Source organism: Coregonus clupeaformis, chromosome 11, assembly GCF_020615455.1.
Source record: "Coregonus clupeaformis isolate EN_2021a chromosome 11, ASM2061545v1, whole genome shotgun sequence".
In the NCBI taxonomy this organism is placed as follows: Eukaryota; Metazoa; Chordata; class Actinopteri; order Salmoniformes; family Salmonidae; genus Coregonus; species Coregonus clupeaformis.
Window position 1 is genome coordinate 35,531,309 of NC_059202.1, and position 26,181 is coordinate 35,557,489.

The 26,181-nt window shown below is 43.3% G+C and overlaps 1 protein-coding gene across 4 annotated transcripts in view; it reads left to right on the forward strand.

Moving 5' to 3' along the window:
• Window positions 1-26,181, forward strand: part of LOC121576869 (microtubule-associated serine/threonine-protein kinase 3-like) — a 69,218-nt gene that overhangs the window by 19,248 nt on the left and 23,789 nt on the right. Inside the window, exons 1-13 of one of the 4 annotated variants that reach the window (XM_045223524.1) lie at window positions 4,581-5,305; window positions 6,481-6,569; window positions 8,993-9,065; window positions 16,850-16,870; window positions 17,237-17,315; window positions 18,570-18,727; window positions 19,966-20,041; window positions 20,196-20,405; window positions 24,672-24,773; window positions 24,978-25,110; window positions 25,231-25,292; window positions 25,505-25,599; window positions 25,901-26,109. In XM_045223524.1, the coding sequence (XP_045079459.1) occupies window positions 5,220-5,305; window positions 6,481-6,569; window positions 8,993-9,065; window positions 16,850-16,870; window positions 17,237-17,315; window positions 18,570-18,727; window positions 19,966-20,041; window positions 20,196-20,405; window positions 24,672-24,773; window positions 24,978-25,110; window positions 25,231-25,292; window positions 25,505-25,599; window positions 25,901-26,109 (1,393 nt within the window). In that variant the 5' untranslated portion in view covers window positions 4,581-5,219. Of the gene's footprint in view, window positions 1-4,580; window positions 5,306-6,480; window positions 6,570-8,992; window positions 9,066-16,849; window positions 16,871-17,236; window positions 17,316-18,569; window positions 18,728-19,965; window positions 20,042-20,195; window positions 20,406-24,671; window positions 24,774-24,977; window positions 25,111-25,230; window positions 25,293-25,504; window positions 25,600-25,900; window positions 26,110-26,181 lie in introns of those variants that run through there. The other 3 variants (XM_041890417.2, XM_045223525.1, XM_045223523.1) reach the window with 3 other exon arrangements.

A 26,181-nucleotide genomic window follows, 5' to 3' on the forward strand; every position in this document is an offset into this window, starting at 1 on the left:
AGGCTTTGTTACTTTGGTCCCAGCTCTCTGCAGGTCATTCACTAGGTCCCCCCGTGTGGTTCTGGGATTTTTGCTCACCGTTCTTGTGATCATTTTGACCCCACGGGGTGAGATCTTGCGTGGAGCCCCAGATCGAGGGAGATTATCAGTGGTCTTGTATGTCTTCCATTTCCTAATAATTTCTCCCACAGTTGATTTCTTCAAACCAAGCTGCTTACCTATTGCAGATTCAGTCTTCCCAGCCTGGTGCAGGTCTACAATTTTGTTTCTGGTGTCCTTTGACAGCTCTTTGGTCTTGGCCATAGTGGAGTTTGGAGTGTGACTGTTTGAGGTTGTGGACAGGTGTCTTTTATACTGATAACAAGTTCAAACAGGTGCCATTAATACAGGTAACGAGTGGAGGACAGAGGAGCCTCTTAAAGAAGAAGTTACAGGTCTGTGAGAGCCAGTAATCTTGCTTGTTTGTAGGTGACCAAATACTTATTTTCCACCATAATTTGCAAATAAATTCATTAAAAATCCTACAATGTGATTTTCTGGATTTTTTTTTCTCAATTTGTCTGTCATAGTTGACGTGTACCTATGATGAAAATTACAGGCCTCTCTCATCTTTTTAAGTGGGAGAACTTGCACAATTGGTGGCTGACTAAATACTTTTTTCCCCCACTGTACACAATCCATGTCGCAATTGTCTCAAGGCTTAACAATCCTTCTTTAACCTGTCTTCTCCCCTTCATCTACACTGATTGAAGTGGATTTAACAAGTGACATCAATAAAGGATCATAGCTTTCACATGGATTCAACTGGTCAGGGGGGGGGGAATATATCTGGAAAGGGGAAGGAACACTCGTAAACTAACACTCACACTGGATAAGAGCATCTGCTAAATGACTCAAATGTAATGTAAATGTACTGACAATTTATATTAACATGACATTTATAATGAAAACTAAAAAGTTTTATCCTATATTGATGATCTCCCAGTTCCTTGCAAAACTGATATTCGTCTTGCATTTTTGTGAAATATGAGATCCTTATGTTTTAATGCTCAACACAAGAATGGAAGCAGCAATTGGTTTTAAATGTAACTATTTAAAGAAGCCTATGTCAGAGGAACAGTCTCAAATTGGTTTTACCCTAACCTTATAGGCCTATGCCTACCTCATACAGCGCCTTGCAAATGTATTCATCCCCCTTGGCGTTTTTCCTATTTTGTTGCGTTACAACCTGTAATTTAAATTGATTTTTATTGGGGATGTTTTTCATCGGCAGGGACTGAGAAACTGGTCAGAATTGAAGGAATGATGGATGGCGCTAAAGCAACAGTCGAGTGGTTTAAGGGGAAACATTTAAATGTCTTGGAATGGCCTAGTCAAAGCCCAGACCTTAATGCAATTGAGAATCTGTGGTATGACTTAAAGTTTGCTGTACACCAGCGGAACCCATCCAACTTGAAGGAGCTGGAGCAGTTTTGTCTTGAAGAATGGGCAAAAATCCATTTTAATTCCAGGTTGTAAGGCAACAAAATAGGAAAAATGCCAAGGGGGGTGAATACTTTTGCAAGCCACTGTAGATGTTTTTTATTCAAGTGTTATTGAATTTATTCATCCATTTGATGCCATACATTTCAGAGGCAATACATTTGTATTTATTTATTTATTCATTTATTTATTTTATTTCATCTTGAGTATGTGGTATTTAATTAGGCTATTTACTAATTTATCTTCATTTATTTATATATTTCATTTTGAGTACTTTGGTCCTCCATAATGTAATGGGCTTTTACATTGTGGATAAGGAGGTCGTGAGAAAATGGGCATGAAGAGGGGACCAGGAAGATGGCGGAAGTGGATGCTGTGTTCGAATCAAGCAGTGAGTCGAGCAAATTTGGTGAAGATGAATGCTCTGAATGGACAACAGTAGTATTGTAAAACTGGAACAAAAAGGAAATAGTCTAAAATTGGAGTGGAGGATACGTGTGTGATATTGAATCGCTTTTTGTTGGGATGCATTTGTTGAGTAAGGATGCATACAGTGCCTTCGGTAAGTATTCAGACCCCTTGACTTTTTCCACATTTTGTTACGTTAGACTTTTTCTAAAATGGATTAAATAAAACATTTCCCACAGCAATCTACACACAGTACCCCATAATGACAAAGCGAAAACAGGTTTTTAGAAATTTTAGCACATCTTATAAAATAAAATAAACTGAAATACCTTATTTACATAAGTATTCAGACCCTTTGCTATGCCAATCGAAATTGAGCTCAGGTGCATCCTGTTTCCATTGATCATCCTTGAGATGTTTCTACAACTTGATTGGAGTCCACCTGTGGTAAATTCAATTGATTGGACTTGATTTGGAAAGGCACACACCTGGCTATATAAAGTCCCACAGTTGACAGTGCATGTCAGAGCAAAAACCAAGCCATGAGGTCGAAGAAATTGTCCCTAGAGCTCCGAGACAGGATTGTGTCGAAGCACAGATCTGGGGAAGGTTACCAAAAAATATTGAAGCATTGAAGTTTCCTAAGAACACTGTGGCCTCCATCATTCTTAAATGGAAGAAGTTTGTTATCACCAAGACTCTTCCTAGAGCTGGCCGCTCGGCCAAATGGAGCAATCCGGGGAGAAGGGCCTTGGTCAGGGAGGTGACCAAGAACCCGATCGTCACTCTGACAGAGGTCTAGAGTTCCTCTGTGGAGATGGGAGAACCTTCCAGAAGGACAACCATCTCTGCAGCACTCCACCAATCAGGCCTTTATGGTAGAGTGGCCAGACGGATGCTACTGCTCAGTAAAAGGCACATGACAGCCCACTTGGAGTTTGCCAAAAGGCACCTAAAGACTCTCAGACCATGAGAAACAAGATTCTCTGGTCTGATGAAACCAAGATTGAACTCTTTGGCCTGAATGCCAAGTGTCACGTCTGGAGGAAACCTGGCACCATCCCTACGGTGAAGCATGGTGGTGTCAGCATCATACTGTGGGGATGTTTTTCAGCGGCAGGGACTGGGAGACTAGTCAGGATCGAGGGAAAGATGAATGGAGCAAAGTACAGAGAGATCCTTGATGAAAACTTGCTCCAGAGCGCTCAGGACCTCAGACTGGGTCGAAGGTTCACATTCCAACAGGACAACGATGCTAAGCACACAGCCAAGACAACGCAGGAGTGGCTTCGGGATAAGTGTCTGAATGTCCTTGAGTGGCCCAGCCAGAACCTGGACTTGAACCCGATCGAACATCTCTGGAGAGACCTGAAAATAGCTGCGCAGCAACGCTATGCAGCAACACTCCCCATCCAACCTGATAGAGGATCTGCATAGAAGAATGGGAGAAACTTCCCAAATACAGGTGTGCCAAGCTTGTGGCATCATACCCAAGAAGACTCAATGCTGTAATCGCTGCCAAAGGTGCTTCAACAAAGTACTGAGCAAAGGGTCTGAATACTTATGTAAATGTGATATTTCTGGGGGTTTTAAAATACATTTGCAAACATTTCTAAAAACCTGTTTTTGCTTTGTCAATGGGGTATTGTGTGTAGATTGATGAGGGGGGGAAAACAATTTAATCAATTTTAGAATAAGGCTGTAACATAACCAAATATGGAAAAAGTCAAGGGGTCTGAATACTTTCTGAAGGCACTGTATGTGGAAAACCTGTTTGAGATGTCGAAAATGGTATGCGCTTGGAAAAGTGGAGTCCGTCAGAGTGACTAGGAGTGGTCTTATTTTGAAGAGCAGAGGAAGATTGCAGTGGGCCTCAAAAGAATCCAGACAACATAAGTTTTGTGTTTTGATCTTTGGAGTAGAGTACCCGTCAAAGGAGTCATCTCAGGGGTGACGACTGATGTTCAGGTTGAATACCTGAAGAGAATTCCTGGTGTGGTTGGTGCCCGACGTCTCACCCCCTGGGTGAATGGAGAAAAAGAAGAAAGTCTGTCGGTCCTGTTGTTTTTTGATAAAGACCAAATACCTACGCATGTTAATCTTGGTTACGTAAGATACGCCGTAAGAGCTTTCGTCCCCCAACCACTGCAGTGTAAGAATTGTAAAGGATTTGGCCATGTTTCAAGTGTGTGCCGAAAAACGGAGTATACTGAAGAACGGTGTGTAGAAGACGACGTGTTGCAATTGTGGTGGGGATCATGATCCTGAGTTCCTGGAGTGCCATGTAAGGGTGAAGGAGATTGAGGTGGCAAAAGTTAGAGCGGTCAATCGAATCTCCTATGCAGAAGCGATTTAAAATAATCGAGAGAACAAATGATGCTAGTGAAGATATCGTAGTGGATGCACCACAGCATGTAGTAAATGTTTGCTGGCCGACAAAATATACCCTGTGTGTTAAAAATATGGATTTTGTTGCGTTCATTGCCACAGTTATAAACTGAACAGTACAAGTCTCAAAGAAGTCTAAGAAACCGGACATTATTGAGGCTGCGGCAGAAAAGTTTTTGGGACTTAAGGATTTTACACATGAAGACATGCAAGGGGTACTGGTGCCGGAAGACCCGCCCTCCCATGTTCCCCTTGAGCCTGTGTTGGGATCAGATCTATTGTTTGATTGATTGATTTATTTAATTTTTTGTTAGTTTGTTCATTTTGGGGGGGAATCCTGTTTCCATCCCGCATAGTAGGTTGTGTGATCGCCAATATACTGAAGAAGAAGAAGAAGAAAAAATGGGCATGAACCACTTTTGGTAGCATAGGGGCACCTCGGGGCTTTCAAGAGGTTATCCCCTTACCCACTTCACATGAACGACTATGGTATATCCCAACTACATCGATTACCTGAACTTACGTCATCGTCCCAACAATTCGTTTCAAGCGTCGTAGTAGTCTACTGTGTGTGTGTGTATGGTAGGTCACTTCAGTGAACTATGTAGTACTGGCAGCAGAGAGAGTTAGCAGCCTATGAATGTTCACCAGGATCACTAACTAGAGACAGTTAACCAACCAACAGATGTAGGTGCTTGGATATGAGGCAAAAGAAAGCGACGGTGGAACCGAAAGCTGGCTTCATCAATCATGAAGGAGTTGAATGAGGTTGTGAGTCTAGCTAACTGGCTAACTAGTCCAACACAAAAGACTTCCACAGCGATGGAGGGTCTACCCGGGATTTTGTTGCTTCCATTCTCGGGTCCTGTATCTACCGTTTAGAATTCTCTGTTCTTTTGGATCGGAATTAGCGTTATTTTTCGTTGTAAACAACATCCACTATGTCGGACCCAAGTTACTGTACCACAGTGCCAATCCACAACAAGTCGCATTTTGTAACAGGAGCGATGCTAAAACGATCAAAAAGGTAGGTTGACGTAGTTATTTAACCAAGCTCAACGGCAACAAATTATTGACATTTTAATGTGTTTGTATTGTTATTTTTTAGGCTTTTTTCTTGTATTGGCCTGGCGTTCTCAGACAAGTCTCTGAAAGAACCCGTCTATGGTGCAGATGGACATCCTAGATGGACACATTGACCGCAACATTTTTGCATTGTGTCCATTGCACACATTCAGGAATAATGTAATACAAATTTTCTCGTTACGTTGTAACTAATAACATAGCTGATGTTGACGCGTCATTGGCTCGTCAATTTGCTTTGCCGGGTTGTTTTGGTTTCAGAGCGTGCAACTAGGTAAACTTGGCCTGTGCATAGAGAATTGGCTGTTGTGAATATTTATCGTTTGCTACAGTACAGTTATGGAAATGTTTAAGTCTGTAATATTGTTTGTTAGAAGGAGAAGGGAACAAAATCTAAGTACACCTACAGTCCTTGTGAGATTCAAAACAATGATACTATGCAGAATAAACACACATTCCTGTTTCACGGGGCATTTTGTGTTGTTCACTGCTGTGTCCTTTGCAAACCATCCTAGATCTGGTAGGCCTGTGGTCTATGACAGTATCTACTCCTCATTGGTCAGTAAGTGATGCTATTCTGTCCTTTTATATTGACCCTTATTGTTCCCCTTCTGCTCAAATCGAGGAGATGATTCACTTGACTCCTCCTCCCAGTCTTTATCATAAACTGTCTGTGTCTGTCTGTGTGCCTCCTGTTGATACACAAAACCTATGCTTAAAGTGAAATGCATGCGTTTCCCCCCTCATATTTTGTTGCTTCACAGTTAACAACAAAATACATTTGCAATTGTGTTGCTTTTGGTTATATTGAACTGGCAACCTATTAAATACTCAAGCACCCCTTTTGTTTTTTACATCGACCTGTCCTGTTGCTTATGGCAAGTATTGGTTGCTGCCTTTCAAAGCCAGTTAAGCCGGCAGTGTTAGCCTGAATGTTGCATAACAAAGGTGATCTAATCATATGCCAAAGTTTATTTTTATTTTCCCAAAGTGTGTTGAACTATTCCTGTTATTTACAAAGCGGAACTAACTCATGTTTTTAAGCACTGCAAGATGGATGACTGAAGTGTTTTGGTGTAGCTGGTGACTGACATCTCTATTCCTGTTTGTGTTTCACAGTTGCCGGAGCAGCAACAGGAAGAGTCTTGGTGTGGGGACACCGTCGCCCACTCTGTCACGCCCTCTCTCCCCGCTCTCCGTCCACACCGGTAAGAACCATCACAGGAACAGAAGTTTGTCTCCAACGTATTGTTTTTGTGGCCTATACTACACTATGTAGACCTATGCCCTCACATTGACACGTTTGAATGTTTCAGAGTAGGCTGTACTACTACGACATAGCAGGTGCAAATATCAATATTTTGGATTTGTCACGGTACCGTTGGGGCCTCAAAGCATTTGTAGATTTATGCTGTGCTGATTGTGGAAAGGAAGGAGGAGAAATAAATCTGATTTGGCAGGAGAAAATTCAAAAGTTGGCTCTTCAGTAAAGGGGTGGGTTTTGGTGTTCCCCCTCAGCATTTGAATCAATGGGAGTGTACAGTGGGGAAAAAAAGTATTTAGTCAGCCACCAATTGTGCAAGTTCTCCCACTTAAAAAGATGAGAGAGGCCTGTAATTTTCATCATAGGTACACGTCAACTATGACAGACAAATTGAGGAAAAAAAATCCAGAAAATCCCATTGTAGGATTTTTAATGAATTTATTTGCAAATTATGGTGGAAAATAAGTATTTGGTCAATAACAAAAGTTTCTCAATACTTTGTTATATACCCTTTGTTGGCAATGACACAGGTCAAACGTTTTCTGTAAGTCTTCAAAAGGTTTTCACACACTGTTGCTGGTATTTTGGCCCATTCCTCCATGCAGATCTCCTCTAGAGCAGTGATGTTTTGGGGCTGTCGCTGGGCAACACAGACTTTCAACTCCCTCCAAAGATTTTCTATGGGGTTGAGATCTGGAGACTGGGTAGGCCACTCCAGGACCTTGAAATGCTTCTTACGAAGCCACTCCTTCGTTGCCCGGGCGGTGTGTTTGGGATCATTGTCATGCTGAAAGACCCAGCCACGTTTCATCTTCAATGCCCTTGCTGATGGAAGGAGGGTTTCACTCAAAATCTCACGATACATGGCCCCATTCATTCTTTCCTTTACACGGATCAGTCAGTCCTGGTCCCTTTGCAGAAAAACAGCCCCAAAGCATGATGTTTCCAACCCCATGCTTCACAGTAGGTATGGTGTTCTTTGGATGCAACTCAGCATTCTTTGTCCTCCAAACATGACGAGTTGAGTTTTTACCAAAAAGTTATATTTTGGTTTCATCTGACCATATGACATTCTCCCAATCCTCTTCTGGATCATCCAAATGCACTTCAGACGGGCCTGGACATGTACTGGCTTAAGCAGGGGGACACGTCTCGCACTGCAGGATTTGAGTCCCTGGCGGCGTAGTGTCTTACTGATGGTAGGCTTTGTTACTTTGGTCCCAGCTCTCTGCAGGTCATTCACTAGGTCCCCCCCGTGTGGTTCTGGGATTTTTGCTCACCGTTCTTGTGATCATTTTGACCCCACGGGGTGAGATCTTGCGTGGAGCCCCAGATCGAGGGAGATTATCAGTGGTCTTGTATGTCTTCCATTTCCTAATAATTGCTCCCACAGTTGATTTCTTCAAACCAAGCTGCTTACCTATTGCAGATTCAGTCTTCCCAGCCTGGTGCAGGTCTACAATTTTGTTTTTTGTGTCCTTTGACAGCTCTTTGGTCTTGGCCATTGTGGAGTTTGGAGTGTGACTGTTTGAGGTTGTGGACAGGTGTCTTTTATACTGATAACAAGTTCAAACAGGTGCCATTAATACAGGTAACGAGTGGAGGACAGAGGAGCCTCTTAAAGAAGAAGTTACAGGTCTGTGAGAGCCAGAAATCTTGCTTGTTTGTAGGTGACCAAATACTTATTTTCCACCATAATTTGCAAATAAATTCATTAAAAATCCTACAATGGGATTTTCTGGATTTTTTTTTCTCAATTTGTCTGTCATAGTTGACGTGTACCTATGATGAAAATTACAGGCCTCTCTCATCTTTTTAAGTGGGAGAACTTGCACAATTGGTGGCTGACTAAATACTTTTTTTCCCCACTGTATATCACTCGTAGTTGTCAAGCAGGTGCACCCTATAAATAGAGTTCTGTACGAGGGCAGACACTCTCTTTCAAGTTAAATTATGTTGAGGCTTATCTTATTAGGTGGTACAATTAAGCGTTAATTTGGTTTACAGTTGCTTAATTGGTAACAAACCGCTCGCGTATTAATGAACTCTTGTGTCTCGAGTACAAAACAATCCAGTCACCGTCAAAGACAAAACTAAATTCTACATTACAACGGCGCATAGACTCCTCTCCATTAATGCCCTTTGATGGTAACTGCTGCTTTGTTTGGCACCCTACACCAGACCTATTTAAGATATTATTCAGTCTAGCGACTTGCAGTAGCTGAGACATGCCTCCCTCCATAGAGTTTGCTTCATCCTTATTCAAAATATTTAAAAAAGGGTTTTGCTACAAAGCTTTAATTACTTATTCTTGTTATCCAAGCTTAATTTACTGTAATGATGGTAATCATCCCTTGTTTTTTTTAGCTGCAAGCAGTCCCCTAGACAGCCCCCGGAATGTATCCACCTGTGCCTCCCTCAACTTCCCATTCGCTCGCAGGTATGTTGGGACCCTGCTACACTTAAGCTCTGGATGTTTATTTGTGTGGGTTTGTCTGAGTTCTAAGGGCCATTTTCCTCTACCTTCAGATCAGACTTACTCTAGAGTAGTAGACCAGTCTTTCTCCACCTCTCTTGCACCTGGTCCTCATCCCTTGAAAACCATTTATGTTAATCAAACACAGAAAAGCGTTTCGTTATTGATTGACCGACCAGTGTCGTTGCACGCACGAGGTCGAGAAACAGTCGGCTCCTCTAATTCCTCCCCTTCAACGTTTGCTTGCTCGCGTCCCTCTTGCCATTTGCTGTGGGTTTAACAATGATGTCACACTCAACGCATTGCCAGCATTTTAGTTCAAAGCAAGGGGAGCAGCCAAATTACAAATGCATCATGCCTGATTGCAAGTTAGTTGGTTGAGTCAGAGTGGAGATCACATCCTCCCTGCTAGGTTAGCCTGCTCCTCACTCAGCAAGGGAAACTGCCCCTCCCTACCTTCAGGCTATGCTCAAATCCTACACTCCAACCCGAGCACTCTGTTCTGCCACCTCTGGTCTCTTGGAACCTCCTACCCCTATGAGGGGCCGGCTCTTCTCTTTCCTGGCACCCAAATGGTGGAACAAGCTTCCCCCCAAAGTTAGGGAAGTATACTGCACAACACTAACACCCTTGCCTTTTTTGCACTAACACTCACGCTTGTCTTTTCTTACTAGCACTGACTTTGTTGATAATTGCTTTATTGAGGAAAGGTTTTACTTACTATGACTGTGATATATCTTTTTTTCACCTAGCTACCTTAAGATGAATGCACTAACTATAAGTCACTCTGGATAGTAGCGACTTAACCATTTTCAACCAATCTGCTAACCTCACAGCAAGAGGCTTTCTGGTCCAGTGTGGGTCCATACAGTAGTACACATTGATGTAGCTGTGTGTATGCAGTAGCAGTGCGTGGGTAAAATCACAGGAAGCCAAGCCAAAAAGAAAAGCCATATTACAACCTACAGTGGGGAGAACAAGTATTTGATACACTGCCGATTTTGCAGGTTTTCCTACTTACAAAGCATGTGGAGGTCTGTAATTTTTATTATAGGTACACTTCAACTGTGAGAGACGGAATCTAAAACAAAAATCCAGAAAATCACATTGTATAATTTTTAAGTAATTAATTTGCATTTTATTGCAAGTATTTGATCACCTACCAACCAGTAAGAATTCCGGCTCTCACAGACCTGTTAGTTTTTCTTTAAGAAGCCCTCCTGTTCTCCACTCATTACCTGTATTAACTGCACCTGTTTGAACTCGTTACCTGTATAAAAGACACCTGTCCACACACTCAATCAAACAGACTCCAACCTCTCCACAATGGCCAAGACCAGAGAGCTGTGTAAGGACATCAGGGATAAAATTGTAGACCTGCACAAGGCTGGGATGGCCTACAGGACAATAGGCAAGCAGCTTGGTGAGAAGGCAACAACTGTTGGCGCAATTATTAGAGAATGGAAGAAGTTCAAGATGACGGTCAATCACCCTCGGTCTGGGGCTCCATGCAAGATCTCACCTTGTGGGGCATCAATGATCATGAGGAAGGTGAGGGATCAGCCCAGAACTACACGGCAGGACCTGGTCAATGACCTGAAGAGACCTGGGACCACAGTCTCAAAGAAAACCATTAGTAACACACTACACCATCATGGATTAAAATCCTGCAGCGCACGCAAGGTCCCCCTGCTCAAGCCAGCGCATGTCCAGGCCCGTCTGAAGTTTGCCAATGACCATCTGGATGATCCAGAGGAGGAATGGGAGAAGGTCATGTGGTCTGATGAGACAAATATAGAGCTTTTTGGTCTAAACTCCACTCGCCTTGTTTGGAGGAAGAAGGAGGATGAGTACAACCCCAAGAACATCATCCCAACCGTGAAGCATGGAGGTGGAAACATCATTCTTTGGGGATGCTTTTCTGCAAAAAGGACAGGACGACTGCACCGTATTTATGGGAGGATGGATGGGGCCATGTATCGCGAGATCTTGGCCAACAACCTCCTTCCCTCAGTAAGAGCATTGAAGATGGGTCGTGGCTGGGTCTTCCAGCATGACAACGACCCAAAACACACAGCCAGGGCAACTAAGGAGTGGCTCCGTAAGAAGCATCTCAAGGTCCTGGAGTGGCCTAGCCAGTCTCCAGACCTGAACCCAATAGAAAATCTTTGGAGGGAGCTGAAAGTCCGTAGTGCCCAGCGACAGCCCCGAAACCTGAAGGATCTGGAGAAGGTCTGTATGGAGGAGTGGGCCAAAATCCCTGCTGCAGTGTGTGCAAACCTGGTCAAGACCTACAGGAAACGTATGATGTCTGTAATTGCAAACAAAGGTTTCTGTACCAAATATTAAGTTCTGCTTTTCTGATGTATCAAATACTTATGTCATGCAATAAAATGCAAATTAATTACTTACAAATAATACAATGTGATTTTCTGGATTTTAGTTTTAGATTCCGTCTCTCACAGTTGAAGTGTACCTATGATAAAAATTACAGACCTCTACATGCTTTGTAAGTAGGAAAACCTGCAAAATCGGCAGTGTATCAAATACTTGTTCTCCCCACTGTATGTGTTGTGATAATTGCATTGTTTGCTCTATAACTTGTTAGTTCATATGCCTTGCGACCGTGATATACAGTACCAGTCAAAAGTTTGGACACATCTACTCATTCAAGGGGTTTCCTTTATTTTTACTATTTCCTACATTGTAGAATAATAGTGAAGACATCAAAACGATGAAATAACACGTATGGAATCATGTAGTAACCAAAATAGTGTTAAACAAATCAAAATATATTTTAGATTCTTCAAAGTAGCCACCATTTGCCTTGATGACAGCTTTGCACACTCTTGGCATTCTCACAACCAGCTTCATGAGGAGTGCTTTTCCAACAGTCTTGAAGGAGTTCCCACATATGCTGAGCACTTGTTGGCTGTTTTTCCTTCACTCTGTGGTCCAACTAATCTCAAACCATCTCAACTGGGTCGAGGTCGAGTGATTGTGGAGGCCAGGTCATCTGATTCAGCACTCCATCACTCTCCTTGGTCAAATAGCCCTTACACAGCTTGGAGGTGTGTTTTAGGTCATTGTCCTGTTGAAAAACAAATGAAAGTCCCACTAAGCGCAAACCAGATGCGATGGCGTATCGCTGCAGAATGCTGTTGTAGCCATGCTGGTTAAGTGTGCCTTGAATTCTAAATTAATCACCAACAGTGTCACCAGCAAAGCACCGCCACATGTCCTCCATGCTTCACGGTGGGAACCACACATGTGGAGATCATCTGTTCACCTACTCTGCGTCTTACAAAGACATGGGGGGTTGGAACAAAAAATCTCAAATTTGGACTCATCAGACCAAAGGACAGATTTCCACCGGTCTAATGTCCATTGCTCGTGTTTCTTGGCCCAAGCAAGTCTCTTCTTCATATTGGTGTCCTTTAGTAGTGGTTTGTTTGCAGCAATTCGACCATGAAGGCCTGATTCACGCAGTCTCTCCTGAACAGTTGATGTTGAGATGTGTCTATTACTTGAACTCTGTGAAGCAATTATTTGGGCTGCAATCTGAGGTGAAGTTAACTTTAATGAACATATCCTCTGCAGCAGAAGTAACTCTGTGTTTTCCTTTCCTGTGGCGGTCCTCATGAGAGCCAGTTTCATCATAGCGCTTGATGGTTTTTGCGACATTTTCCGGATTGACTGACCTGTCTTAAAGTAATGATGGACGGTCTTTTCTCTTTGCTTATTTGAGCTGTTCTTGCCATAATATGGACTTGGTCTTTTACCAAATAGGGCTATCTTCTGTATACCAACCCTACCTTGTCACAACACAACTGATTGGCTCAAACACATTAAGAAGGAAATAAATTCCACAAATTAACTTTTAGCAAGGCACACCTGTTAATTGAAATGCATTCCAGGTGACTACCTCATGAAGCTGGTTGAGAAAATGCCAAGAGTTTGCAAAGCTGTCATCAAGGCAAAGGGTGGCTACTTTGAAGAATCTCAAATATAAAATATATTTTAATTTGTTTAACACTTTTTTGGTTACTACATGATTCCATATGTGTCATTTCATAGTTTTGATGTCTTCACTGTTATTCTACAGTCGTCAAACGTTTTGACAATGACACAAGTATTGGTCTTCAACGTTTGCTGCTTCAGTGTTTTTAGATATTTTTGTCAGATGTTACTATGGTATACTGAAGTATAATTACAAGCATTCCATAAGTGTCAAAGGCTTTTATTGAGAATTACATTAAGTTTATGCAAAGAGTCAATATTTGCAGTGTTGACCCTTCTTTTTCAAGACCTCTGCAATCCGTCCTGACATGCTGTCAATTAACTTCTGGGCCACATCCTGACTGATGGCAGCCCATTCTTGCATAATCAATGCTTGGAGTTTGTCAGAATTTGTGGGTTTTTGTTTGTCCACCCGCCTCTTGAGGATTGACCACAAGTTCTCAATGGGATTAAGGTCTGGGAGTTTCCTGGCCATGGACCCAAAATGTCGATGTTTTGTTCCCTGAGCCACTTAGTTATCACTTTTGCCTTATGGCAAGGTGCTCCATCATGCTGGAAAAGGCATTGTTCGTTACCAAACTGTTCTTGGATGGTTGGGAGAAGTTGCTCTCGGAGAATGTGTTGGTACCATTCTTTATTCTTGGCTGTGTTCTTAGGCAAAATTGTGAGTGAGCCCACTCCCTTGGCTGAGAAGCAACCCCACACATTAATGGTCTCAGGATGCTTTACTGTTGGCATTACACAGGACTGATGGTAGCGCTCACCTTGTCTTCTCCGGACAAGCTTTTTTCCGGATGCCCCAAACAATCGGAAACGGGATTCATCAGAGAAAATGACTTTACCCCAGTCTTCAGCAGTCCAATCCCTGTACCTTTTGCAGAATATCAGTCGGTCCCTGATGTTTTTCCTGGAGAGAAGTTGCTTCTTTGCTGCCCTTCTTGACACCAGGCCATCCTCCAAAAGTCTTCGCCTCACTGTGCGTGCAGATGCACTCACACCTGCCTGCTGCCATTCCTGAGCAAGCTCTGCACTGGTGGTGCCCCGATCCCGCAGCTGAATCAACTTTAGGAGACGGTCCTGGCGCTTGCTGGACTTTCTTGTGCGCCCTGAAGCCTTCTTCACAACAATTGAACCTCTCTCCTTGAAGTTCTTGATGATCCGATAAATGGTTGATTTAGGTGCAATCCTACTAGCAGCAATATCCTTGCCTGTGAAGCCCTTTTTGTGCAAAGCAATGATGACGGCATGTGTTTCCTTGCAGGTAACCAGGGCTAACAGAGGAAGAACAATGATTTCAAGCACCACCCTCCTTTTAAAGCTTCCAGTCTGTTATTCTAAGTCAATCAGCATGACAGAGTGATCTTCAGCCTTGCCCTCGTCAAAACTCTCACCTGTGTTAACGACATGATGTCAGCTGGTCCTTTTGTGGCAGGGCTCGCAAGCCTAACTTCCTTTCATTGGCAACGTTAGCTAGTTAACATTAGCCTTCTACATCTAGGTACTGTACATATTGAACTTCCATCCTCTCAGGCCAGGGGCACAATGTATGAATTTATGGTTGGCTCAGTATCGCCTTCATAATCATTGGCCAGTACGGCGAATGAAGTAAAACCAGTAAAATTAAGTAAAGTCCAAATCCCTATCGCCATCCATGGCTGATTTAGGAAAGGGACAATTTTAGCTTGCTAGCTAGTGTTGATAAAACAAGTTTACTGGAGAACGGAGACCAAGTAGAGACTTTCGGACAAGGTGGATAATTGTATAATATGAGGCAGTTTATTCAGAGGTAAAGATATCTGTAAATAGCGTGCACGGACCCGTTCGTCAACCTCGTAGGGAGATATCTGAGAGAGCGAGCCCCTAAACATTGTGTGCTGACATTTTATACAATAAAATAAAGTAGGTTGATTCTAGTAGTTCTGATCTTCTGATTGGTCCTGATGAGTTGGTCGAGGTCACTTCCATTGCATTGGCTCTGAGTCGGGTTCTCTGTCTTCAGATGTTCAGCCTAAGAGAAGGGGGGTTTTTGTGTGTGTGTGCTTAACAATGATGATGTGTGTGTGTGTGTGTGTGCGTGTGTGTATGTGTGTGTGTGTGTGTGTGTGTGTGTATGTGTGTGTATGTGTGTGTGTGTGTGTATGTGTGTGTATGTGTGTGTGTGTGTGTATGTTTAACAATGATGATGTGTGTGTATGTGTGTGTGTGTGTGGGGGGTGTGTGTGTGTATGTCCTCAGAGCAATAACTTGTGAGTTGGGAGAACTGAGAGACCTATGGCGTGGGTGTTGTCCATAGCCACCTGCTGATAAGGCCGACAAGATAGAAGTCTTTGTGCATTGTATTAAATCCAAAGGCCCAACACAAGATGGGTCATGCACAAGATTTTAGTCAGACCAAGCTATAACATTATATATATTTACTACGACACTAGCCACCGGAGGACAACAACACAACGAGATGCAACAATTCATGTAGTTTCTGTCAATTAAGTATTGCTCTCGATGTGATGTGAATGTAGGGAAGCCAAATCCAAACTGGCTTCCCTTGACACTTTTTTTTTTTGGTGCGCCAGGACCATTCAGAGCTGAGTTCACTCAGTTTAGCTCAATGCTGATTGGCTATTATTTTATGGTTATTTTTATCCAGGGGATGCCAAATGTTCGCTGGCTTCCCTTGCGCTCAAAGCAATGGGCGGCAACAATGTCATACTCTTTTTGACCAGACAGCATCAGATAAATTGCATATACTTACAGAGAGAGAGTGGCGCTTTTTCGCTTGCTCGTGTGCTTACTCCTGTGAGATACATTCAGCCTCTTGCGAATTGAAGGAAAATTATGAAACACAGAGAGATGAAAATACCTAATTTTATGTGATTTTTTTATTTTGTACATTTTTTGGGAAGCCTGCCTTCCCTTGGCGTCCATGAATACACGCCACTGTGTGTGTGCAGAGATGTATAAATATAAAGTAAATGACTGTTGATTGAAGTGTGTTGATATCTTTACCATGCGTTTGATAGAGGTTGTCGTAACGTTCAACTAGGTGCTGCTCCATCCTTTAAGCTGGAGCGATTTGTTTTAAGTAGGCTTTCATCTGATCCTCCTCAAAATCACATTTGGCCAGCAATGTGCTCGCAGTTACTCAACATCCCTTAATTCACGACCCTGGCTTTTCCAGTGCAACCTGTAAACACTTAGATTCCTGATGGCAACAGCTGTCTGCAGTCTTCAACATTGGGTAGATCCTCTTAATGTGAAAACATTGGAATAAGTCTCTGATTTAGAATAAAGGCACATCACATTATTGGTTATGCAAACCTAGAGAAATTCAATTTTTCTTAACCCCGATGTGATAGGAAAAGACATGGTTTTATACAATGTCTCTGGAAATAGGCTGAAAAATATATCCACTGGACTAGAGCCCCCGTATAATGTCAGTTGCCCATATCCCTGGTTATTACAGTAGAAAGAACAAAACTGCTCAGCACATTTTTTTGCTCTTCAAATTCATGTTGGGCCGGTACTCTCCAAGCTAGACAAATTAAGACTGACACATAAGCCAATTGTGTCAGACTTCATTCGTCAAATTAAATGTCACAGGTCAGTGGCTCACTATCACAGTCATGTTCGGTCTAAGCATGAGACTGTAGAAAGATGAAGACTTAACCTGTAACAGTTCAAAATGTTCACCATCTCTCTCTCTTGCTTCTCTCCTGCTGTCGTGACCTCAGCCACATGGCTCGCACTGACAGGTAGTTATTTCGCTTATCCAATTGTCCTTCAGTAAGCATTTCACTGTAATGTCTGCACCTGTTGTATTCGGCGCATGTGGCCAATAAAATTGGATTTGATTTGATTCATGCTTTTCTCATGCCCTGCTTTAAATTGATAACCACATTTCCTCAAACCAAAATATAAAATCCCCTTTTCTTTCATCAGCCCAGATACATTGTGACACATATAATCCCTCAATGCATATTACATGAACAACAGAGTAATAACAAGACACAGCAAAGCTTTGTAGTGCGGGGACGACATAACGTGTTATAAGGGAGTTTGGGAGATGATATGCAAATATACAAGCTTGCATAACAATGTGTGTGTCCGTTTTTCTCCAGAGCGGAAGGCAGAAGATGGTCGCTGGCGTCCCTCCCCTCTTCCGGCTACGGAACCAATCCCCCCAGCTCCACCGTCTCTGTAAGTCTCTAAACCTCACCCCGCTCCACTCCCACAGTAGCCATATGAAACTGCAGTTTCACAACACCACATATACCATTAAACAAGATATGAATAGGATAAGATACAGTATACATCTGAGGCTGACAGAGACTATGTATGTACACTGTGACCATGTTACCAGACAGGACAAATCCTGACTGGAATTATCACCTGTCTGAATGAGTCATCATGTTTGACTCCTAGCCTGCGGTGGATAATGTCAATAGGACATGCATGTATTAAGTGTGATGTGATGGGCAAATGTTCTTTATTTGTCCTTGTAATATGATTTGATGCTTCGGGCTAATGTTCTGTATTTGTGCTCGTAATATGATTTGATGCTTCGAAGAGCATTATCAATGGTCTGGTGCCTTAGTGGTTCGCACTCAAATGCCCTCATCTTATCTTTTTTTTTTGCCTGTGAATATTGTTAGTTGTTATGCATTAACATAATCATCAGAATAAGTTGTGAACATTAAGCATTCTATAAGAGAGAAAGAAAGTGTAGGAGCTCTATAGCAGTGGAGGCTCCTCAGAGGAGGAAGGGAGGGACCACTGCTCTATTGCGACTGATGAGAGATTAGGACTCTGCTCTTCATATGCCCCAACAAACCCTAAACACAAACTCCTCTGCTCACAACTCCACCAGCATCCACGTTTCTGACAGACAGACTAACTTGGTTCCTTTTCCCCTCTAAACGTCCTCCGTGACACTACTGAGGACGACATGAGACAAAGTGAAAAATCAAAGGTCTCCATTCTGTAGGAGAAAGATGGTGAGATGAGAACAGGCCATGTGTTCCTCCATTGTGAGGTAGTTTAATGAGGTAAAACTCGGCACATGCGGCGATGTCAGACTGGGACAATGGCCCTGTCAGTGGTCCTCTTTATGTGCAGGCAGAAAAGGGGCATCACTGCTATTCAGGACTCATGGGGTGAAAAATCTGACAGATTGCCAGGAGCGGCCAGTGTGCGCTTTTCATAGAATAAAAAGATTAACAAAAAGCCTCAATAGCCGCAAGAAAAAATAACCGCTCTTGTCCTAAATACGATACCGATCCTCCATCTTTCAGGATGAAGTGTTGGCTTTTGAATGTTAAAATATGATGTCAAACACAGTTCTCTTACATATGTCAGTGGGATCATGTTTAGATTTTTTTCAGTGGGCATTTACCGAGACCAATGGAACCCTTGAACAATATGTAACACATCCCTGTACTTCTTTTTCTCCAGTCCTCCTCATCTTCCCAGGAGCGCCTGCACCAGCTGCCCTACCAGCCCACTCAAGACCAACTCCACTTCCTGTTCAAGCACTTCCGCAGCTCAGAGAATGTGACCGACGAGGAAGCACAACCCTCGCCGTTCATGCGCCCTCGCTCCCGCAGCCTCAGGTAGCCGCCCGTTACCCCTCGCCTGAACTGTAATGAGCCGCCCGTTACCCCTCGCCTGAACTGTAATGAGCCGCCCGTTACCCCTCGCCTGAACTGTAATGAGCCGCCCGTTTCCCCTCGCCTGAACTGTAATGAGCCGCCCGTTACCCCTCGCCTGAACTGTAATGAGCCGCCCGTTACCCCTCGCCTGAACTGTAATGAGCCGCCCGTTACCCCTCGCCTGAACTGTAATGAGCCGCCCGTTTCCCCTCGCCTGAACTGTAATGAGCCGCCCGTTTCCCCTCGCCTGAACTGTAATAAGCCGCCCGTTTCCCCTCGCCTGAACTGTAATGAGCCGCCCGTTACCCCTCGCCTGAACTGTAATGAGCCGCCCGTTACCCCTCGCCTGAACTGTAATGAGCCGCCCGTTACCCCTCGCCTGAACTGTAATGAGCCGCCCGTTTCCCCTCGCCTGAACTGTAATGAGCTGCCCGTTTCCCCTCGCCTGAACTGTAATGAGCCGCCCGTTTCCCCTCGCCTGAACTGTAATGAGCCGCCCGTTACCCCTCGCCTGAACTGTAATGAGCCGCCCGTTTCCCCTCGCCTGAACTGTAATGAGCCGCCCGTTACCCCTCCCCTGAACTGTAATGAGCCGCCCGTTACCCAATTTGCCAATGTTCAGCACGCCTCAAGTTGACCTCTAGCTAAAGTCACTACTGGGGTTGGGCGGTATCCAGATTTTCATACCGTTCCAACACTAGGTAGCCTAGCGGGCTATTTTCATACCGTTCCTGCTTTTATTTTTTACTTATCTATTGTTTACTTAACACTTATTTTTCTTAGAACTGCATTGTTGGTTAAGGGCTTGTAAGTAAGCATTTCACTGTAAGGTCTACACCTGTTGTATTCGGCGCATGTGACAAATAAAATATGATTTGATTTGGTCAATATCTGACACTAGCTGTTGTCTTACCTAATACTGAATAGTTTTTTTTATCTAAAGTGGCAAAGTAAAACAGGAAATGAGCTTGGAAGTAAAATAACATGTTGATTTTAGATGTTTTGAAGGGATTAGATTTCATTTTTTGTCAAGATGGTACACAATCACTTTTCCACAATGAATCTTTACGTGGGATGATCATTTTTGCCATTATTCAAAATATTGCACCAACCCAATAAGAACGGCAGAGCTCTGTCAGTCCATTTGGTTGGATTGGAATAATAGAAATTGACCAGCTTTATGTCCTTTTCTGTTGTAGCCCTGGAAGAACAATGGGTTCATTCGATAATGAGATCGTCATGATGAACCATGTTTACAAAGAACGATTTCCTAAGGTATGTCATGCTGTCTCTTCCCCCTTTGTTGTACAAGAGGCAATGTCTGTTTGTATTTTCCCCAATAAGAAAGCTTTCGAGCTCTGATCTTATGTAACGAATCAAATCAAACTTTGGTGTGTGTTTGTGGAAAATGTGTGTTTGTTGTCTTTAGGCCACAGCACAGATGGAGGAGCGCTTGCTGGATATCGTCACTGCCTGCTCCCCAGACAGCACCCTCCCACTGTCTGACGGCGTACTGGGCTTCATCCAGCACCAGCTGGTGGAGCTGGTCCGAGACTGTCTGGACAAGTCCCACATGGGCCTGGTCACCTCGCGCTACTTTGTGGAGTTGCAGGAGAAACTGGAGAAGCTGCTCCATGAGGTGGGATATCCACATATCTTTGCGTCTGGGTTTAGCAATGTGATCGGCCGATAACTGTCCATGATATCGATAGATATCTTAGATTCAAGAATGTGATCGGCCGATAACTGTCCATGATATCGATAGATATCTTAGATTCAACAATGTGATCGGCCGATAACTGTCCATGGTATCGATAGATATCTTAGATTCAAGAATGTGATCGGCCGATAACTCACTCACTTGAGTCTGTTCCCTCAGACTACCCATTGTTTAATGATTTGCATGATTTGCTTATGATTCTCTGATGGTATCAGAGGGAAAAGTTGATGGCATTCAAACAATTCCTGAGGGATCTTCTGGCTTCTGTCCTTTTGCTTCGGTTCACCATTCACTAACAGTGACTCAGTGAGCAAAGCCTCATGCCAACACTGACAATGAACTTTGCCTGTTACATCACTTCCTCCCCTCATTGATTCTGCTGTCTGTTTAGGAAAGCATCAACATAATTAAACTGTACATGTAGACAACCCTACCATATTAGTGCTGCTGGGTATAAATAAACTAGTTGTTCATCAGTTGAACATTCAAATGTGATCGTGTTGAATCAAGGGGAATTGATTGAGCCAGGCTAAGTGAAACGAATGGCCAGACACAGTCTCAAGCCCCAAGGCGCACAATAGATTTGGAAATGGAATTGGGAGTGCGACTGATCTGTACAGTTTTATCCATATAGATCCTATTAAATTACTAATGTATTCTAATTTACATTTTAGTCATTTAGCAGAATCGAACCCACAACCCTGGCGTTGCAAGCGCCATGCTCTACCAACTGAGCTCTGGTCTTATCACTGTTATGATAGAATGGTCATTTCTATGGCAACCTCTTCCACCTTTCTCCTGTGTGGACAGCCAGTGTGTGTACTTCCACATAACAGGCATGGCAGGGGCACGGCTGAGATTATAAATGTGTTCCCATACAGTGAAATAAATGGTGTCAACCAGTATTCTAGCACCGAAATGTCCTCAACTACGGTATGGGAAATGTCAACCTCCTGAGGAATAGATAAGTTGTTTTTGGAGGGCATGTTAGTTGTGTGGTTTCAGTAGTGCAGTTTGTCACCCTACCCATGTTAATTCAAGGCAGACGCAACGATGATGACTCACTGTTTGAATCAGGAGGCTCTCGGAACGCGCCTGAGGAATATTCTCGTTTGTTTAATGTAACGTCCTCTCTGACGCGTTGTCGTGGGGATACGCATGCGTGAAATATTTCTGGCCACTTTTTATCCATCTGTTCAGGGGGACACATTACTTTTCGCTTCCCTTTTCAGACATTCGTCCTCATTGCGTTGGCTTGTTTGGTATTTTTTTTTTTTTTTCGAGTCACAGAAACCACTGAGCCTGACTGAGCCCGTCTCATGTGGTTCCGTGGAGTTGTTTCCAGTGAGTCGTCTTTCCATGATGCGCATCTTTAATTCAAAAGAGTTATCTTACTGCACTCTTGCTCTGTGTAGGTGGTTCATCTAGATAAGACTTCAGAGCATTCTCTTCCCTTGAGCTGCCCTTATTCAAAACTCAGTGTTGCTCTCACCACTCTAACCCTAGCAGACAGTTTGCCTTGAAGGCAGACTCACTTAATGCAATGTGTGGTAAATAGTTAGTCGTCCTCTTTTTGTGCGTGTCTGTACACTGTTATACAGCTGTCCAGACACTTGCACCTGACCTCAGAAGGACAGCGCAGCAATCGCCTAAGCTATTCTGCCTCTTGGTCCTCGTATACAAATGAACTAGAACATTATTACGCAGCTTATATTGGGTATCCTATACTGATGCATAGTGTAAGGGCTTAAGATCCATTGGCTTCCTGATTTGTGTACTGTAGAACAATTTATTATCTGGAATTGATCATCCACTGAAGTATGTTCTAACAAGCACAAGTGTTATTTCTTCCTTTGAAGGCACCAAAGAGATTTGAATAGAAACTGCACTGTATGTGGTCCTGTCCATGAACAACCCCTAGCGGTTAGCCACTTCCCCCAAGGCATTTGGGTGGAATTATTGCCATATTACTTACACTTATCCAGCCCTCTCAGATCTACAGAGGTGCCTATCCACTGTGCACAGACGTCAATTCAACGTCTATTCCACGTTGGTTCAAATGTAATTTCATTAAAATGACGACGAAACAACCAGTGTGTGCCTAGTGGGTAGGGGCTAGGCGCCCTCAAACTCAACTCTGGACCTCGAAGCCAGTTCCACTGCATTTTTTTTCATTGTTCCCCTCTAATCAGGGGTTGATTTAGACCTGGAACACCAGGTGGGTGGAATTAATTATCAGGTAGAACTGAAAACCAGCAGGGTCCGGACCTCGTAAGTTAAGAGTTGAATACCCCTGGGCTAGGGTTTCTTTCTGGACAGGTCCTATGTCTGCAAGAAATGCATTCTGTGATCATGCTGCATGTAGCTAGGTTGTTTTGGACATACAGTGGCTTGCGAAAGTATTCACCGCCTTGGCATTTTTCCTATTTTGTTGCCTTACAACCTGGAATTAAAATGGATTTTTGGGGGGATTGTATAATTACATTTACACAACATGCCTACCACTTTCAAGATGCAAAATCTATTTTATTGTGAAACAAACAAGAAATAAGACATAAAACAGAACTTGAGCGTGCATAACTATTCACCCCCCCAAAGTCAATACTTTGTAGAGCCACCTTTTGCAGCAATTACAGCTGCAAGTCTCTTGGGGTATGTCTCTATAAGCTTGGCACATCTAGCCACTGGGATTTTTGCCCATTCTTCAAGGCAAAACTGCTCCAGCTCCTTCAAGTTGGATGGGTTCCGCTGGTGTACAGCAATCTTTAAGTCATACCACAGATTCTCAATTGGATTGAGGTCTGGGCTTTGACTAGGCCATTCCAAGACATTTAAATGTTTCCCCTTAAACCACTCAAGTGTTGCTTTAGCAGTATGCTTAGGGTCATTGTCCTGCTGGAAGGTGAACCTCCATTCCAGTCTCAAATCTTTGGAAGACTGAAACAGGTTTCCCTCAAGAATTTCCCTGTATTTAGTGTCCATCATTCCTTCAATTCTGACCAGTTTCCCAGTCCCTGCCGATGAAAAACATCCCCACGGCATGATGCTGCCACCACCATGCTTCACTGTGGGGATGGTGTTTTCGGGGTGATGAGGAGTTGGGTTTGCGCCAGACATAGCGTTTTCCTTGATGGCCAAAAAGCTCAATTTTAGTCTCATCTGACCAGAGTACCTTCTTCCATATGTTTGGGGAGTCTCCCACATGACTTTTGGCAAACACCAAACATGTTTGCTTATTTTTTTCTTAAAGCAATGGCTTTTTTCTGGCCACTCTTCCGTAAAGCCCAGCTCTGTGGCGTGTACGGCTTAAAGTGGTCCTATGGACAGACACTACAATCTCCTCTGTGGAGCATTGCAGCTCCTTCAGGGTTATCTTTGGTCTCTTTGTTGCCTCTCAGATTAATGCCCTCCTTGCCTGGTCCGTGAGTTTTGGTGGGCGGCCCTCTCTTGGCAGGTTTGTTGTGGTGCCATATTCTTTCAATTTTTTAAATAATGGATTTAATGGTGCTCCGTGGGATGTTCAAAGTTTCTGATATTTTTTTATAACCCAACCCTGATCTGTACTTCTCCACAACTTTGTCCCTGACCTGTTTGGAGAGCTCCTTGGTCTTCATGGTGCCGCTTGCTTGGTGGTGCCCCTTGCTTAGTGGTGTTGCAGACTCTGGGGCCTTTAAGAACAGGTGTATATATACTGAGATCATGTGACAGATCATGTGACACTTAGATTGCACACAGGTGGACTTTATTTAACTAATTATGTGACTTCTGAAGGTAATTGGATGCACCAGATCTTATTTAGGGGCTTCATAGCAAAGGGGGTGAATACATATACACGCACCACTTTTCCGTTATTAATTTTTTAGAATTTATTGAAACAAGTTAATTTTTCATTTCACTTCACCAATTTGGACTATTTTGTGTATGTCCATTACATGAAATCCAAATAATAATAATAATTAAAATGTCAGGTTGTAATGCAACAAAATAGGAAAAAGTCCAAGGGGGATGAATACTTTTGCAAGGCACTGTAGTATGTTGGCTTTAATGCTATGTGGTTGTGCTCTTGCTATGGTGAAATAAATTAATAGGTTTTTCTGTTTTTGAGCTCTGTGTCTTCAACAAAGTTAATAATCTCCATGTTATGCTCTGTTAAAAAGCTGACAACATTTTGTCTTTGCATTTCAGGCATACGATCGCTCAGAGAGCGAGGAGGTATCCGTCATCACCCAGCTGGTGAAGAAGATTCTCATCATCATATCCCGACCGGCGAGGCTGCTCGAGTGCCTGGTGAGATGGAAAGAAGGTCTCATTCTGATTGAAAATGAGATTGATTCCATCGAGTGCGATGGAAAGCCGTCTCTCTTAATCTGTTGTGTCGATGGGGGAAGTTTTTTTTTAAACCACTGCATGGCCAATAAGCTCTTTCATGGCTAGGTGATTTTATTATCCTTAATCCGATTTAATTTAATGGGCTTTGGATGTGATTGGCAGGAATTTGACCCGGAAGAGTTCTATCATCTGCTAGAGGCAGCCGAGGGTCATGCCAAGGAGGGCCAGGGCATCAAGACGGACATTCCACGTTACATCATCAACCAACTGGGCTTGACTCGCGACCCCCTCAAAGGTATTGGTACATCTTTTGCCATAACATTGACCTGAATTTCCCACACTTGAGGCAGACATCCAGAACCAGTCAATATCATGCGTTGCTGTTCAATCATATCTTTCTCCCCTGCTCTTTTAGATATGGTACAGCTTGAACAGTCTGCTCCGTCAATGACAGTGGAGTTTGATGAGTCGGTGGAGGTAAGGAGTTAGCCAGCCTAAGAGAGCCCGCAGAATCAAATAAACTGGACTTTCAATTAACAATATAGGTCCTGATAGCAGCTTTGTTTACATGACTTCATTTAGTAGTCTGGCTATGTAATCATACTGGCGCCAGTGGGATAATGAGTCCCCGGGCACCTTCTGCATAATGTGAGCCTCCTAACTTCTCTTGTTGTTTGCACTATTTGCAGCAGAACAAGTGTCCACAGACACTCACCCCGACGCGAAGGAAACCACTGGAGAGTGACTTTGAAACCATCAAGCTCATCAGTAATGGAGCTTATGGGTAAGCGCTAAACAGGAAGGTGGTTAACCACACTAATAACTAAAAAACATGGACTCCCAATTAGCTATTAGCATACATGTATTTACTCTAAATCAATGCACTCTGTCACCTCAGCAATAGTCAGTTAAAGGTTAAAGTTAAAAGGTCAATGGTAGACTTCTGTCATGATCAGTAAACATTTAGAGAACTACTGAAAATAAACTACACTTCCACTTACAATGAATTAACCTACCCCTGTAGTAATGGATTATCAATGTGGAGGTATTTTATGACATGGCTCCTGTCCTGTGGCGGTTGGCAGGGCTGTGTACCTGGTCCGACACAGAGACACCCGGCAGCGTTTCGCCATGAAAAAGATCAACCGGCAGAACCTAGTCCTGAGGAACCAGATCCAGCAGGTGTTTGTGGAGCGGGACATCCTGACCTTCGCTGAGAACCCCTTCGTGGTCTCCATGTTCTGCTCCTTCGAGACACGACGCCACCTGTGCATGGTGATGGAGTATGTGGAAGGTAATGTAATATGATATTCTACCCCAAGAGTGATATGTTTATCATGACGCTCTCATTTATCATGTTTCTAAA